General features: G+C 37.4%; 1 protein-coding gene across 3 annotated transcripts in view; it reads right to left on the minus strand.

Moving 5' to 3' along the window:
* Positions 1-11,078, minus strand: part of zdhhc20b (zinc finger DHHC-type palmitoyltransferase 20b) — a 28,069-nt gene extending 16,991 nt beyond the window's left edge. Inside the window, exons 1-8 of one of the 3 annotated variants that reach the window (XM_057824753.1) lie at positions 11,004-11,078; positions 10,753-10,883; positions 9,878-9,904; positions 7,940-8,034; positions 7,732-7,852; positions 5,029-5,098; positions 4,901-4,933; positions 1,462-1,582 (exon numbers count right to left, since the gene is read on the minus strand). In XM_057824753.1, the coding sequence (XP_057680736.1) occupies positions 1,462-1,582; positions 4,901-4,933; positions 5,029-5,098; positions 7,732-7,852; positions 7,940-8,034; positions 9,878-9,904; positions 10,753-10,870 (585 nt within the window). In that variant the 5' untranslated portion in view covers positions 10,871-10,883; positions 11,004-11,078. Of the gene's footprint in view, positions 1-1,461; positions 1,583-4,900; positions 4,934-5,028; positions 5,099-7,731; positions 7,853-7,939; positions 8,035-9,877; positions 9,905-10,752; positions 10,913-11,003 lie in introns of those variants that run through there. The other 2 variants (XM_057824752.1, XM_057824754.1) reach the window with 2 other exon arrangements.
* Between the last annotated feature and the right edge of the window lie 985 nt (positions 11,079-12,063).

Here is a 12,063-nt window from a genome sequence, read left to right on the forward strand (position 1 = left end):
CGCCATCCACCTACTGGTGACGCAGCACCAGGAGCAACGTGGGGTTCAGTATCTTGCTCAAGGTCCACCGTGCGCATCAATAAGTGTAAAGCCCATGGCACTGTGGCTAACCTCCCTAGATGTGGACGGAAAACAGAAATAGACTAGAGATTTCAACGAAAGAATGTGCGGATCGTGGAAAAAGAACCTCAACTAACATCCAGACAATTTCAAGCTGTCCTGCCAGTCCGAGGGTACAACAGTGTCAACCCGTACTATCCATCGGCGTCTGAATGAAAAGGGACTCTATGGAAGGATACCCAGAAAGACCCCACTTCTGACCCAGAGACATAAAAAAAGCAATGCTGGAGTTGGCCAAAACTTACCTGAGAAAGCCAAAAAGGTTATGGAAGAATGCTCTCTGGTCAGATGAGACAAAAGTAGAGCTAAAGTAGAGCCAAAGTCAAATATGGCGGAGGTTCCCTGCTGTTTTTGGGTTGCTTTGCTGCCTCTGGCACTGGACTGCTTGACCGTATGCATGGCATTATGAAGACTACCAACAAATTTTGCAGCATAATGTCAGGCCCGATGTGAGAAAGCCGGGTCTCCCTCAGAGGTCATAGGTCTTCCAGCAGGACAATGACCCAAAACACACTTCAAAAAGCACTAGAAAATGGTTTGAGAGAAACCACTGGAGACTTCTAAAGTGGCCAGCAATGAGTCCAGACCCGAATCCCATCGTACACCTGTGGAGACATCTGAAAATGGCAGTTTGGAGAAAGCACCCTTCAAATCTCAGAGACCTGGAGCAGTTGGCCACAGAAGAATGGTCTAAAATTCCAGCAGAGCATTGTAAGAAACTCATTGATGGATGCCGCAAGCGGTTGTTCGCAGTTATTTTGTCTAAGTGTTGTTCCACCAAGTATTATCCTGAGGGTGCCAATACTTTTGTCCGGCGCATTTGTGGAGTTTTGTGGAAAATGATAATGATTAAATTTTTTTTCATTCTCTTTTGTGTTTTTTCATTGCAAGCAAAATAAATGAAGATAATACTACCAAAGCATTTGTAATTGCAATCATTTTCTGGGAGAAATTGAGCATTATCTGACAGAATTGCAGGGGTGCCAATACTTTTGGCCAGCAGTGAAGTTAAAAAATTACGGTATATAATTAGGGTTTCAATTGCCTTCCATAATCAACCTGCTTCTAATAAAGCATAAATCAAAGCATATCGGCCTCAAATATCTGCTTCCAAAAATCAGCTTAAGTTATCTACAATTGACTGAATGTCTTTTTAAAAAATATGTATCGGCCTTTGAAAATCCCATCTCAGTCGACCTCTAGAGAAAAGGAGGAAAAGCGACAGTTCTGCCGCAGGAGTTACGGCTTTGATAAACAAGGGTAGAGCTTGTTAAAGTAGCAAAACATCGCCAAGCAAGCCTACTTTCTAGGGTGCACGCGGGTGTCTTTACTCATACTCACAGTCCAGAACTTGATGAAATACTGCAGCACGGTGGCTGCAATGAACAGGCAGTAAAGCAGCGAGTAGGCCAAAAAGAGAATGAAGAACTTGTAGTTGGAGAACCCTACACAGTTGTTCACCCTGGAAAAAGACAGACAGGTTAAGGTCTGAAGAAGAAAAAATTTGTTTTGTTTTTTTCACAAATTCTTATATTCCCTTAAAGAACAGAAGATAATGACGCACAATTTAGAAACAAAAAGAAAGAAATCATCACCTAAGATACACTCATTTGTTGAGCTGGCCGGCCAGGACAGATGTCCTCGAGTGCCTTCAAGAAGATGTGTCCCAAACTCTCAACGCACTTTTTGTTATTTCCAATGCGAATTGGCAAGCCCCCACGTTAACCCATGAAGTGGCTCACAAGAAATTGGAATTTTACTCAGCAGCTGTGTTATCTGTTTATGACCTTGCTTCAGAGAATAAGCTGAGAGCTGCACAAATCTTATCCAGTCACAAACGCAAAACGATATAGAAATGAATGTACCAAGCATAATGAACATATACCTCTACAGGTCAGACTGGACTATGTTGTAAGCGTCTACATCAGGGGTCGGGAACCTATGGCTCGCGAGCCAGATCTGGCTCTTTTGACGGCTGCATCTGGCTCGCAGACAAATCCTTAATTATTATTTATTAATTATTTATTCCTTCTACTCCTTTGCGCATTGCTTCCAGTAATGAGCAGACATGACTTCTGCGGCGTATGTTAACTTTTTTAATGCCCCGACAACACTTCTACACTCCGCACTAGATGTCATCAAATAGCAACCTAGATGTACTATGTTATGTTTTCTATAATTTGCATCTACATTTCAATGGTAAGCTTTCCCTTTTTCCTTCTTTGACCACCTGTACCAACCTTTTTGAAACCTGTGTTGATTTGCCTCCTAAAAAAATTTGCTGTACATCAGCACAGCAAAGTGCTGTCATGTCTTCGTATTTCAAGCATGTCGTCGGATGTAGAAACAAATGGCGAGTCAAATTTTACGTCGGGTGTCGAAAAGATCGTGTGTCGAAGCAATCGTATGTCGAGGTACCACTGTATGTGGTCTAGAATACAACTTTATTGTCATTGTCAGCAAGAATGTTGTCTACAACGAAATTTGACGTGGCACTCCAGTACAGAAAATATGTATTAAATAAAAAAATAAATAATAGGAAAATAGAAACTCTATTCCAAGAACACCAATTTGGATAATATGAAGAAAATCTCTAACGACTTTCCTAAAAATTGACAATTCAATCCAAGTTGAGAACAGTAAAAAAAACATTGAGTCTGTTCAGTGAATAACTGAAAAACTGAAGTGAATAAGTGAGGTAGTATAACAGCAAAATTAAACAAGTACAAACCAAAGTGCCCACATCTTCAAGATGGTACCCAGTAGAGGTGTGCAAAATTTCTGATTCTTAGATTATTCGCGATTCGGCCGTGGAAGATTCGAGAACGATTCACAAACATCCAAATTCCGATTATTGAAATATGCCAAGTAAAGCGGAAGTACAACACACTCAGCGCGCCGCGCGGTCAATGAGCAACGGAGCGAGAGTAGCTAAACATCCTGCTTCTCATTACCCGGCCCCTCGGGTAATGCCAATGCTCAACTCACGGCTCTAGCTCAACTCATGCCACGAGATAAAAAGACACAACAACATACCTGAAGCTGCTACAAAAGTACGTCATCCACATAATGTTACGGTAGATATCATTTATATAAGACTAGATGCACTACGGTAGCGGTAGCGTTTGCAGCATATCTACAAAAAGCTAGATGCAGACGTAGTAAACGGCCGCCATCTTAAAGCAGTACACTTCTCTGCAAGGCTGTTGTAGCGAACCTTCCAAGCAAACCTAATTAACTTTTTATCTAAAATACTCCTAAATCGGTAAAATATTGACTTGAATCTATCTTTAAAATAGTTTTAAAACTTTCACATGTCGAAAGTTGACAAAAGGGAAATTATGGATTAACGGGAGCAATTTTAACAACTTTAACGGTTGATTCACAACATTAAATTAATTGAATGTAGTTTAAAGCTGCTGATACAGAATGGGGACTGGAGTTTTTTATTTACTGTTATTTTTGTATATTTGTTTACTACTATATGTTAACTTGATACTGAAATAGTAGTTTGGTTTAGCCTGAGAGTATTTTTGAACAATTTTGGAACTAATGTACAAAACATTTAAAAAAAAAAAAAAAAAAAAAAAAATTGCATCTATAATCGTTTTAGAATCGAATCGGACCATCTGAATCGTAATCGTAATCGAATCGTTAGGTGCCCAAAGATTCCCAGCTCTAGTACCCAGTAGAGGCGTGCAAAATTTCCGATTCTTAGATTATTCGCGATTCGGCCGTGGAAGATTCGAGAACGATTCACAAACATCCAAATTCCGATTATTGAATTATACCAGGTAAAGCGGAAATAAAACGCAGTCAGCGCGGTCTTCGGGACGCAATGAGGAACGGACCAAGAGTAAATATCATGTGCAGCTAATGCCGCTAGGTAAAAAAAATAAAAAATACCTGACTGCGGCCGTCAGCCGCTACAAACAGCGCCCAGTTGCTAGTTGCTACAAACATGCGGCAACATACGGCTATAGTAGATCTTAAAGCAGTAGACTTCTATAGAAGGCTCTGTTGTAGAGAACCTAATTACTTTTTATCTAAAATACCCCTAAATCAGCAAAATCTTGACTTGAATCTATCTTTAAATGATGAAACAGTTTTAAAACTTTCACATGTCGAAAGTAGACATGAGGGAAATTATGGAACAACGGGCGCAATTTTAACAACTTTAACGGTTGATTCACAACATTAAATTAATTGAATGTGGTTTAAAGTTGCTGATACAGAATGGGGACTTGAGTTCTTTATTTACTGTTTTTAACCGGTAACTTGATACTAAAATAGTAGTTTGGTTTGTTTAGCCTGAGAGGATTTTTGAACAATTTTGGAACAAATATACAAAACATTTTTTTTTTAAAATGGGGGGAGGGGGGCATCAATAATCGATTTATAATCGAATCGGAGTCTCTGAATCGTAATGGTAATCGAATCGTTAGGTGCCCAAAGATTCCCACCTCTAGTACCCAGTCCAGTTAGCCAAAGCGCAGAAATTAGTCCAACTTTCAACATTCCGGATGCCTAACATAGCCTTCAGATTCCAAAACAACAATGTCCTGTCCTTTTGCTGCATTCATCTCTGTTTTGACTGGAAATGTAACATCCAATGCTAATAACCTAAATATGTTCTTACAATCCTTAGTTTTCTGACACTGTCATTCCTCTCTGTTAGTGTAAATCAAAACTAAAAAAAAAAAAACTCTTGAAGGTACACCTAATTTTTTGGCCTGTGACACAAAAAATGCATTCAGCGTAAACACTGACAGTTGCGTACCAGGGACAATGGTGGTCCATCTTCAGCACACACCTATGAAGTAAAGTAAGGAGGAGATGGATAAAACAAGCAGAAAGACGTAAAACTGCTACTTTTCTTTCCAATGAAAAGTGAAAATAAAAACGTACATGTCACACGCAGAGCAGTGATGACACCGGTCCGGCTTGATCACTTGACAGCGGTCACAGTAGCGAATTGCTGCAACACAAAATTAGATTTAGACATTGGTATTGTTGTGATTTGCTTCTAGGGCTGCATCTATCGATTATTTGAGTAGTCGATTCATTTGTCAACTAGTTTGTTCGAATAATCGAGTAATCGAATTAGGAACTTTTAATGCATTGCAGAACAAATTTTAGGAGATCTAAGGCCAACAAAAGAACAATCTGCTAACTTGCATAGCAAAAGTCTGCTAGCTTAAATGCTATAAAATGCTCCTTTTTTTTTTTTTTTTTTACAATGCTATTAACAAATCGTTCAAACACATATTCCCAGAAAAACAGCTAAATATACCTAAAAACTAAATTACAAATGCATCTAAAAACATTAGCTAAAAAAAATTACCTTATGTCGGTCTTAACAGGGAGCAGCTGGATTCAGCCATGTTAAATGAGTAATGTCTTTTTCACTGTTGCCACTAGAGGGCAATGTATCCACCCAAATCAATAAAACAAAATGCAAACACTTAAAAAAAAAAAAAAAAAAAAAAAAAAAAAAAACATTATAACGCCCACCTTAATTAAATGAATACTCGAAGTAGCAAAATTTGATTTAAAGCTTTTTTCCCCTAATCAAATTACTCAAATTAATCGATTAATTTGCACCTATAATTTTCTATGTACTGTACTAACCACTTGAATTATTTTCCTAAGAAAAAAAAAAACAACTACTGGACAGAAGTGTTGTTTTCGTCAGCGATGACTAACGATAATATTTCGTCGACAAACAATTTTTTCATGACGATGACGAGATGTTAAGCTAAAAACATGTCTTAGGAGACTAAAACATAATGAAACAAATGTCAGTTTTCGTCTGACGAGACAAAAATGCGACATGGTTTCTGTCAAACGTTCACAATGTGTGACATTTTATGTGTAGTTAGCCTGCATCGTAGATTCGTAGCAGTGTCTGGTTGTGTGACGTGTGACGTGCTGCAGCACCCCAGCCCCCAACTCACCGGTGTCCTCTCCTCTCCAGGCTTGTTTGTTTTGCTACAAACAGCAAGTTTTGTTTTCTTATCTTGGCAAGAGAGAATATGCAATGCTGCTTAAGCCTTTAAAGGTCTGCGCTGAGTGATCATCACACACTAAATGTAACTCGTAGCATTAGCATTGCATTCGCGTTAGTATTACGTTAGTGCTAATGGCAAGCATTTTCCACTTCTCACTCAATGACAATTTTTTTTACTCATTGTACAAAGCTTCTAGGTGGGGATAATTAACTGAAATGTTTTGCTGATTATAGAGTGTATTATCACCAGGAAGTGGGGGTTGTCTTTGTAGATGCTATAATGTGTGCTCTTCTGTCAATGTTCATTGGAAATTGTTGGAAAAAAGTGGAAACCTTTATTTTTGGACAAAAACTTTTTGAGTAACATTAGGCAAAACTAGTCTTGAGTTTTCGTCAACGAAAATCAGATGAAGACAACACATTTTGAAATGACTAAGAAGAAAAAGTCTTTTTGTCCAAAAGACTAAGACGAAAATGCTGCCAAAAACAACACAGCTGGATAGGGTTGTTCCGATCATGTTTTTTTGCTCCCGATCCGATCCCGATCGTTTTAGTTTGAGTATCTGCCGATCCCGATATTTCCCGATCCGATTGCTTTTTTTTTTGTTGCTCCCGATTCAATTCCAATCATTCCCGATAATTTTTCCCGATCATATACATTTTGGCAATGCATTAAGAAAAAAATGAATAAAACTTGGGCGAATATATACATATTCATAAGTACTGTATTTGTTTATTATGACAATAAATCCTCAAGATGGCATTTACATTATTAACAATCTTTCTGTGAGAGGGATCCATGGATAGAAAGACTTGTAATTCTTAAAGGACAAATGTGACTTTGTATATTGTGACTAAATATTGCCATCTAGTGTATTTGTTGAGCTTTCAGTAAATGATACTGTAGCCATTTAACTGTTCTGCCCAAATGCATGATGGGAAGTGCAACCATGACTGTGCGTCGTGGCACCAATTGATATATCTTCTCTGCGTTGGAAAGTAACATAGGGTGTTAAGGAAAAGATCAATCACTACCGTTCTTCCCCACATTGCTTCCCACGATATATCTAATTGTTGAGAGAGGGATTTTAAGGCTTTAGCCAATTAAAAAGAGGCTCCAAAGACTCCCAAAATTCTCTCTACTCATTTTACGCTGCCTGTTAGCTCCATATATAGGTATACGGCACCATTATGGATTGCACGCGACAATGCGTGAGTGGGTCGTGCAGCGCATGCGTTAATTGCATTAAATATTTTAACGTGATTCATTAAAAAAAAAAAAAAATGACTGTCTATCCCAATTAATTTGATAGCCCTACATTAAGCCAAAACTAAACACTCCGGATTAATGTAAGACATGTTGTCTGTAACGTTAAATACAATTAGAAAACGATTGATTTAAAAAGTATATATCTATTAAAAAAAGGCATGTCCGATATTTTTTTGCCGATTCCGATACTTTTAAAATGACGTGATCGGACCCGAACGATCGGGACATCTTTACTGCTGGACATACAGTATCAGCTATTCATGGGGCTATCCCAATGTTTGTTCCTGGACACATGCATCTTCTAAGAAGCGTGTCCACGTGTTTTACAAACCTCCCGCTCCGGTGCGTGTGTAAATTGGCAGGTTGGTGGCGGCTCGCCACAAAATCTCTTGCTGAGATTCTGGCCTCTCCTCCTTCTCGTAGTGTTCCTTCTCAGCCTTGGGCAAGCAGAACTGCAGGAAGTTTATATTAAAAAAAACATTCAAATTTAGACTATTGACCTAAATAGCACAGCAGGGTTGCTCCAGATTACAAGATACCTCTTTGGAAGGGTTGTTGGGCCTTGTGAAGATGGTCTTCCAATAGGACCACACGAACATAATGAAGGAGAGATGGAAGAGGATGAGGTATGCAACTGAGGGGGATTAAAAATAACCACATTAGTCCACAAGGAAAATAAGCAAACTAGACATGTACAGATTACTGGTTTCAAAGTATACCGTGGTATGAAAACCTCAACCGCAAAACATTTTCTGTCATACCGTCACTACGGTATTAGCTATTTTTTATGCCCCAAAACGAAATCCCTGCAAGGCTCAACCCTCCCCCACCGGGTGTTGCTCAGTGTCAGTGAGTCATCTGTGCTACACGATGGCTGGAGGAGCTGAAACTCCAGAACTTTTCCCCCCATCGAATAAAACGAAATCGCTGTTATGGGAATACTTCGGCTACAAAAAAAGTTACAGATGGCCGAGGCTTAGAGGAGGAGGGCCAACCAATATGTAAAACATGTTTACGGAGGGTGGATGCTGAGGAAGCAATACCTCCAATATGACTTCGCATTTACAGTGATCCCTCGCTACTTCACGCTTGAAACTACGCGGCCCTCAGTCTATCGCGGATTATGTTTCAATAAAAAAAAATAAAAAAATAAAATAGATGAGCTGTCCCGAGCTGATCACGTAGTCTCTCTCCCTGCTCTTTGTCGGTCAGGCAGTGAGTGCGCTAGAGTTGCTTATTAAAGTTAACGATGACTGGTAGACAGTTAAGCATTGATCTTGCCTGAGATGCTGGTAAATCAAGACTTCAAAGCGCTGCATGCATCAACATCTTTAACTTGTTAAACGGTTGCTGTGGCAACTCATTGTGTGTAAGTGAGCAGCTTGAGCGGATTTGAGTGGACTCACTCAGTGAAGCATTTAATAAAGCGAAGCATTTTTCTACTACTTTATATTTCAAAAGCGCCGGATACGTCAATCATCGTTTAACTTTGTTAAACAGTTGCTGCGGCAACTCATTGTAAGTGAGCAGCTTGAGCGATTTTAGTGGACTCACTCAATAAATCATTTATTAAAGCCAAGCATTTTTCTACTACTTTATTCTTGTTTAAAAATAATTCGGTGGGACAGTAACATGTTTAAAACTTATCATAAATATAACATTTGAAGTGTTTTAAAACCATTTCTGAAAAAAATATATGTATACATAAGTTTTTTTTTATTATACTTTGAGAAAAAAAAAGTGAAAAACGTCTTATCTTTCCAATGATAAATCTGAATAAATACATTGAACACACACAAAATTAAAAAAATTTTTTTTTAGAATGTAATATATATGTATATAAAATATAATAAATATATATTTTTGAGAGGAGGGGGTGGTGGTACTTAGCGGTTTTTAACTTATTGCAGCAGGTTCTCGTCCCCATTAACCCTGAAAAACGAGGGATCACTGTATACAAAATTAAAGGTAAGTAAACCCTGTCACGAACGTTTCCTACCAACTATTGGAATTAACTCCAGTGTGTTTAGTGTGTCTAGTGCTGGTAGAACATTTGTTTTTTTTTTTCTCTCTGGTAACTGTTTTGACGAAGAAGATGTTTGTATAATGTAAACATGATACGAGTCATACACACAAGCTTTTTTCTGGAAAATAATTCAATTATTTTTGTTCTGATGGTAATAATGTTGAGCTGTGGCTGTGGGTTTCGGCTAAAGGACAGCATTTATTTTAATCTTATTTAGAATATTTCAGTTATTTTTTAACTTAACATTACATTTATGGTCCAATTTGCTAAATCATTTTTTAACCCAGATATCTCAAAATAACACATTTTTAGAGCTGTAATTGCAATATTGTGAAACAGTGATACCGTGATATTCTGGCTTAAGGTTATCATACCATCAGAATCTCATAACGGCCTTAAGCAAACAAAAAAAGTCATCGTAATTCTTAAAGGCAATAAACAAGAAGCTTACCCTGTTTTCCTATACTCGTGATGGTGACTGTAAGAGATGACAACAAAATATAAGTGAGACATAAAAAAAGTGTTTGTAGATCTGACAAGGCAGAATTGTGTAAGTAGTCAATCAAGCATATTTTTAGAGCCACATTGAAAGAATACATCAGAACCGCCGGATGTTTTATTTCCTTTGACGACACTATTTCTCAGCAAAATGACTGCACCCAGAGGAGTTAGTTCCTATTTTGAGATGAAAAGCTTCAAAACTCAGGAGGCACAGATACCTGTTGAGGAATCTAAAAGTGAATGGTTTCGTCTAATAATGCGTATTTAGGTACAATTATTCATAATCATTGCTAGTAGCAGAGATGGAGATTGTCATAAATAGACCAGTAATTACAATTCAAGTTAAATACATTTTTGTCATATACATAATTTTGTTTGAGAACTCTCGGGCAAACAAAATTGTCTTCTTCCTTCAAAACCATACACTTCCGTTCTATTACGGACAAAAGTCATACTAATATCAAGCATTTAAAAAAAAAAATCTGGCCTTTGCAATGACAAGAAAAGCACTAAATCGTTTCCAAATTCAGCGGAAAAAAGATTTCCACTTCATCACCGAGCTCAAACCTAAAATTGACAGCACGCTCAGGGAAAGTTTGTCTCGGTCCAAAGCATATTCATCACTTTTACTCAAATGAAATTATTCTTTTTCTCAATCATTTTGCAGCACCGGGAGACTAACAGTGGATTGCCAGTTTAATTATTGGGCTGCAGTCTGCCCATTTACTTCCTTCTGGTTAAATGCGGTCGCCTATTTGGATGGCGAGTACAACAGAAACAGCGGCTAAAAAAGGGTCAAAACCCACAAGCAAGGCATCTACTCACATATGCAGAGCTCCACCACGTAGGCATAATAGGACCAGCAGACGACCATAGCGATAAAAATCACAGGTATCCATGCTAATCCCCGTTGACAGCATCTCAATACGTGAGTGGGCGCCATCTTTTTCCCTCAACTGAGAGAAAGGGAGTGACCGCGTGTGACGTCATTTGAGCGAAGCACACAACCCGGAAATTATTTGTTAAACAAATGCTATCGTATGACATAAATTCACAAAATAAAATAGAATACATACCGCCGTCAATGCATTTATATATAATTATACAGTTTTACAGTTAAAAATAATTAAAACCTTGAATTTATATAGATTTATTCCGTCTCTAAGGTGAGCTCTTTTGTACCTGAACGGCCATTTTTGATGACCTCAACACCTGTAAAACAAGCTTGCAAAAAAATCAAATATTCTTTTTAATGAATCAATTACTTAATAAACTAAAATATTACACTTGGTCCGTGTGTACAATTGTGTATTTTACAATTTATTTACATAAACCAAATTGTTGATGTTGAAATAAAATGTAATAGTTTGATTAGCTAATTTTTTAAAAATAAAAATGGAATTGTAAGAAATATTTCAAGGAATCAACATAGGTGGGTAGAGTAGCCAAAATTTTTCTCAAAAGTAGTGTTAATTCTAAATAATATTACTCTAGAAGTAAAACTAGTTATACAAAAATGTACTCAAGTAAAAAAGTATTTTTTGAAAATAATAATTAAGTAATGAGTTACATCATAGGTATTTGCTTACAATGTCTGATTTATGTTAATATATTTCTTTCCTGCATAACTTCATCTATATGAACTGTAAATATACTGTACGATAACCGATTACATGACCATATTAGACCAAAAAGAGGACACGAAAATCATCGAATTCAGACCAGAACAACACTTCAGTGCACCTTCGTGTAGAAAAATCATTGTTCCCGTTGGCTTAGGGCTCCAACTAACGATTATTTTCATAATCGATTAACCAGGGGATTTATTAAACAATTGATTTAATCGGATGAATAACATTTTTCAATTAACTTCAAAATTTACCTTGAACTTGTTTTGGGCATGTTGTAAGTAACGAAGACAAAATGGATGACTATTTCCTTCAACAACAACAACAAAAAAATTACAGCTTCCTGACTTAACTGGAGCCTACAACTGTATCAATTATCAAGTTCGTTTGCCATCTATTAATTGGTTAGTTGTTGCAACCTTATTAAGAAGCTAGTTTAGACAGTAAGATGTCCGAAAATTGGCAAAAAAGTGAATTGTTGTTTTCCAAAGTAAAAGCTGATTTTTGT

Source organism: Corythoichthys intestinalis, chromosome 20 (genome assembly GCF_030265065.1).
Source record: "Corythoichthys intestinalis isolate RoL2023-P3 chromosome 20, ASM3026506v1, whole genome shotgun sequence".
NCBI classification, from domain to species: domain Eukaryota; kingdom Metazoa; phylum Chordata; class Actinopteri; order Syngnathiformes; family Syngnathidae; genus Corythoichthys; species Corythoichthys intestinalis.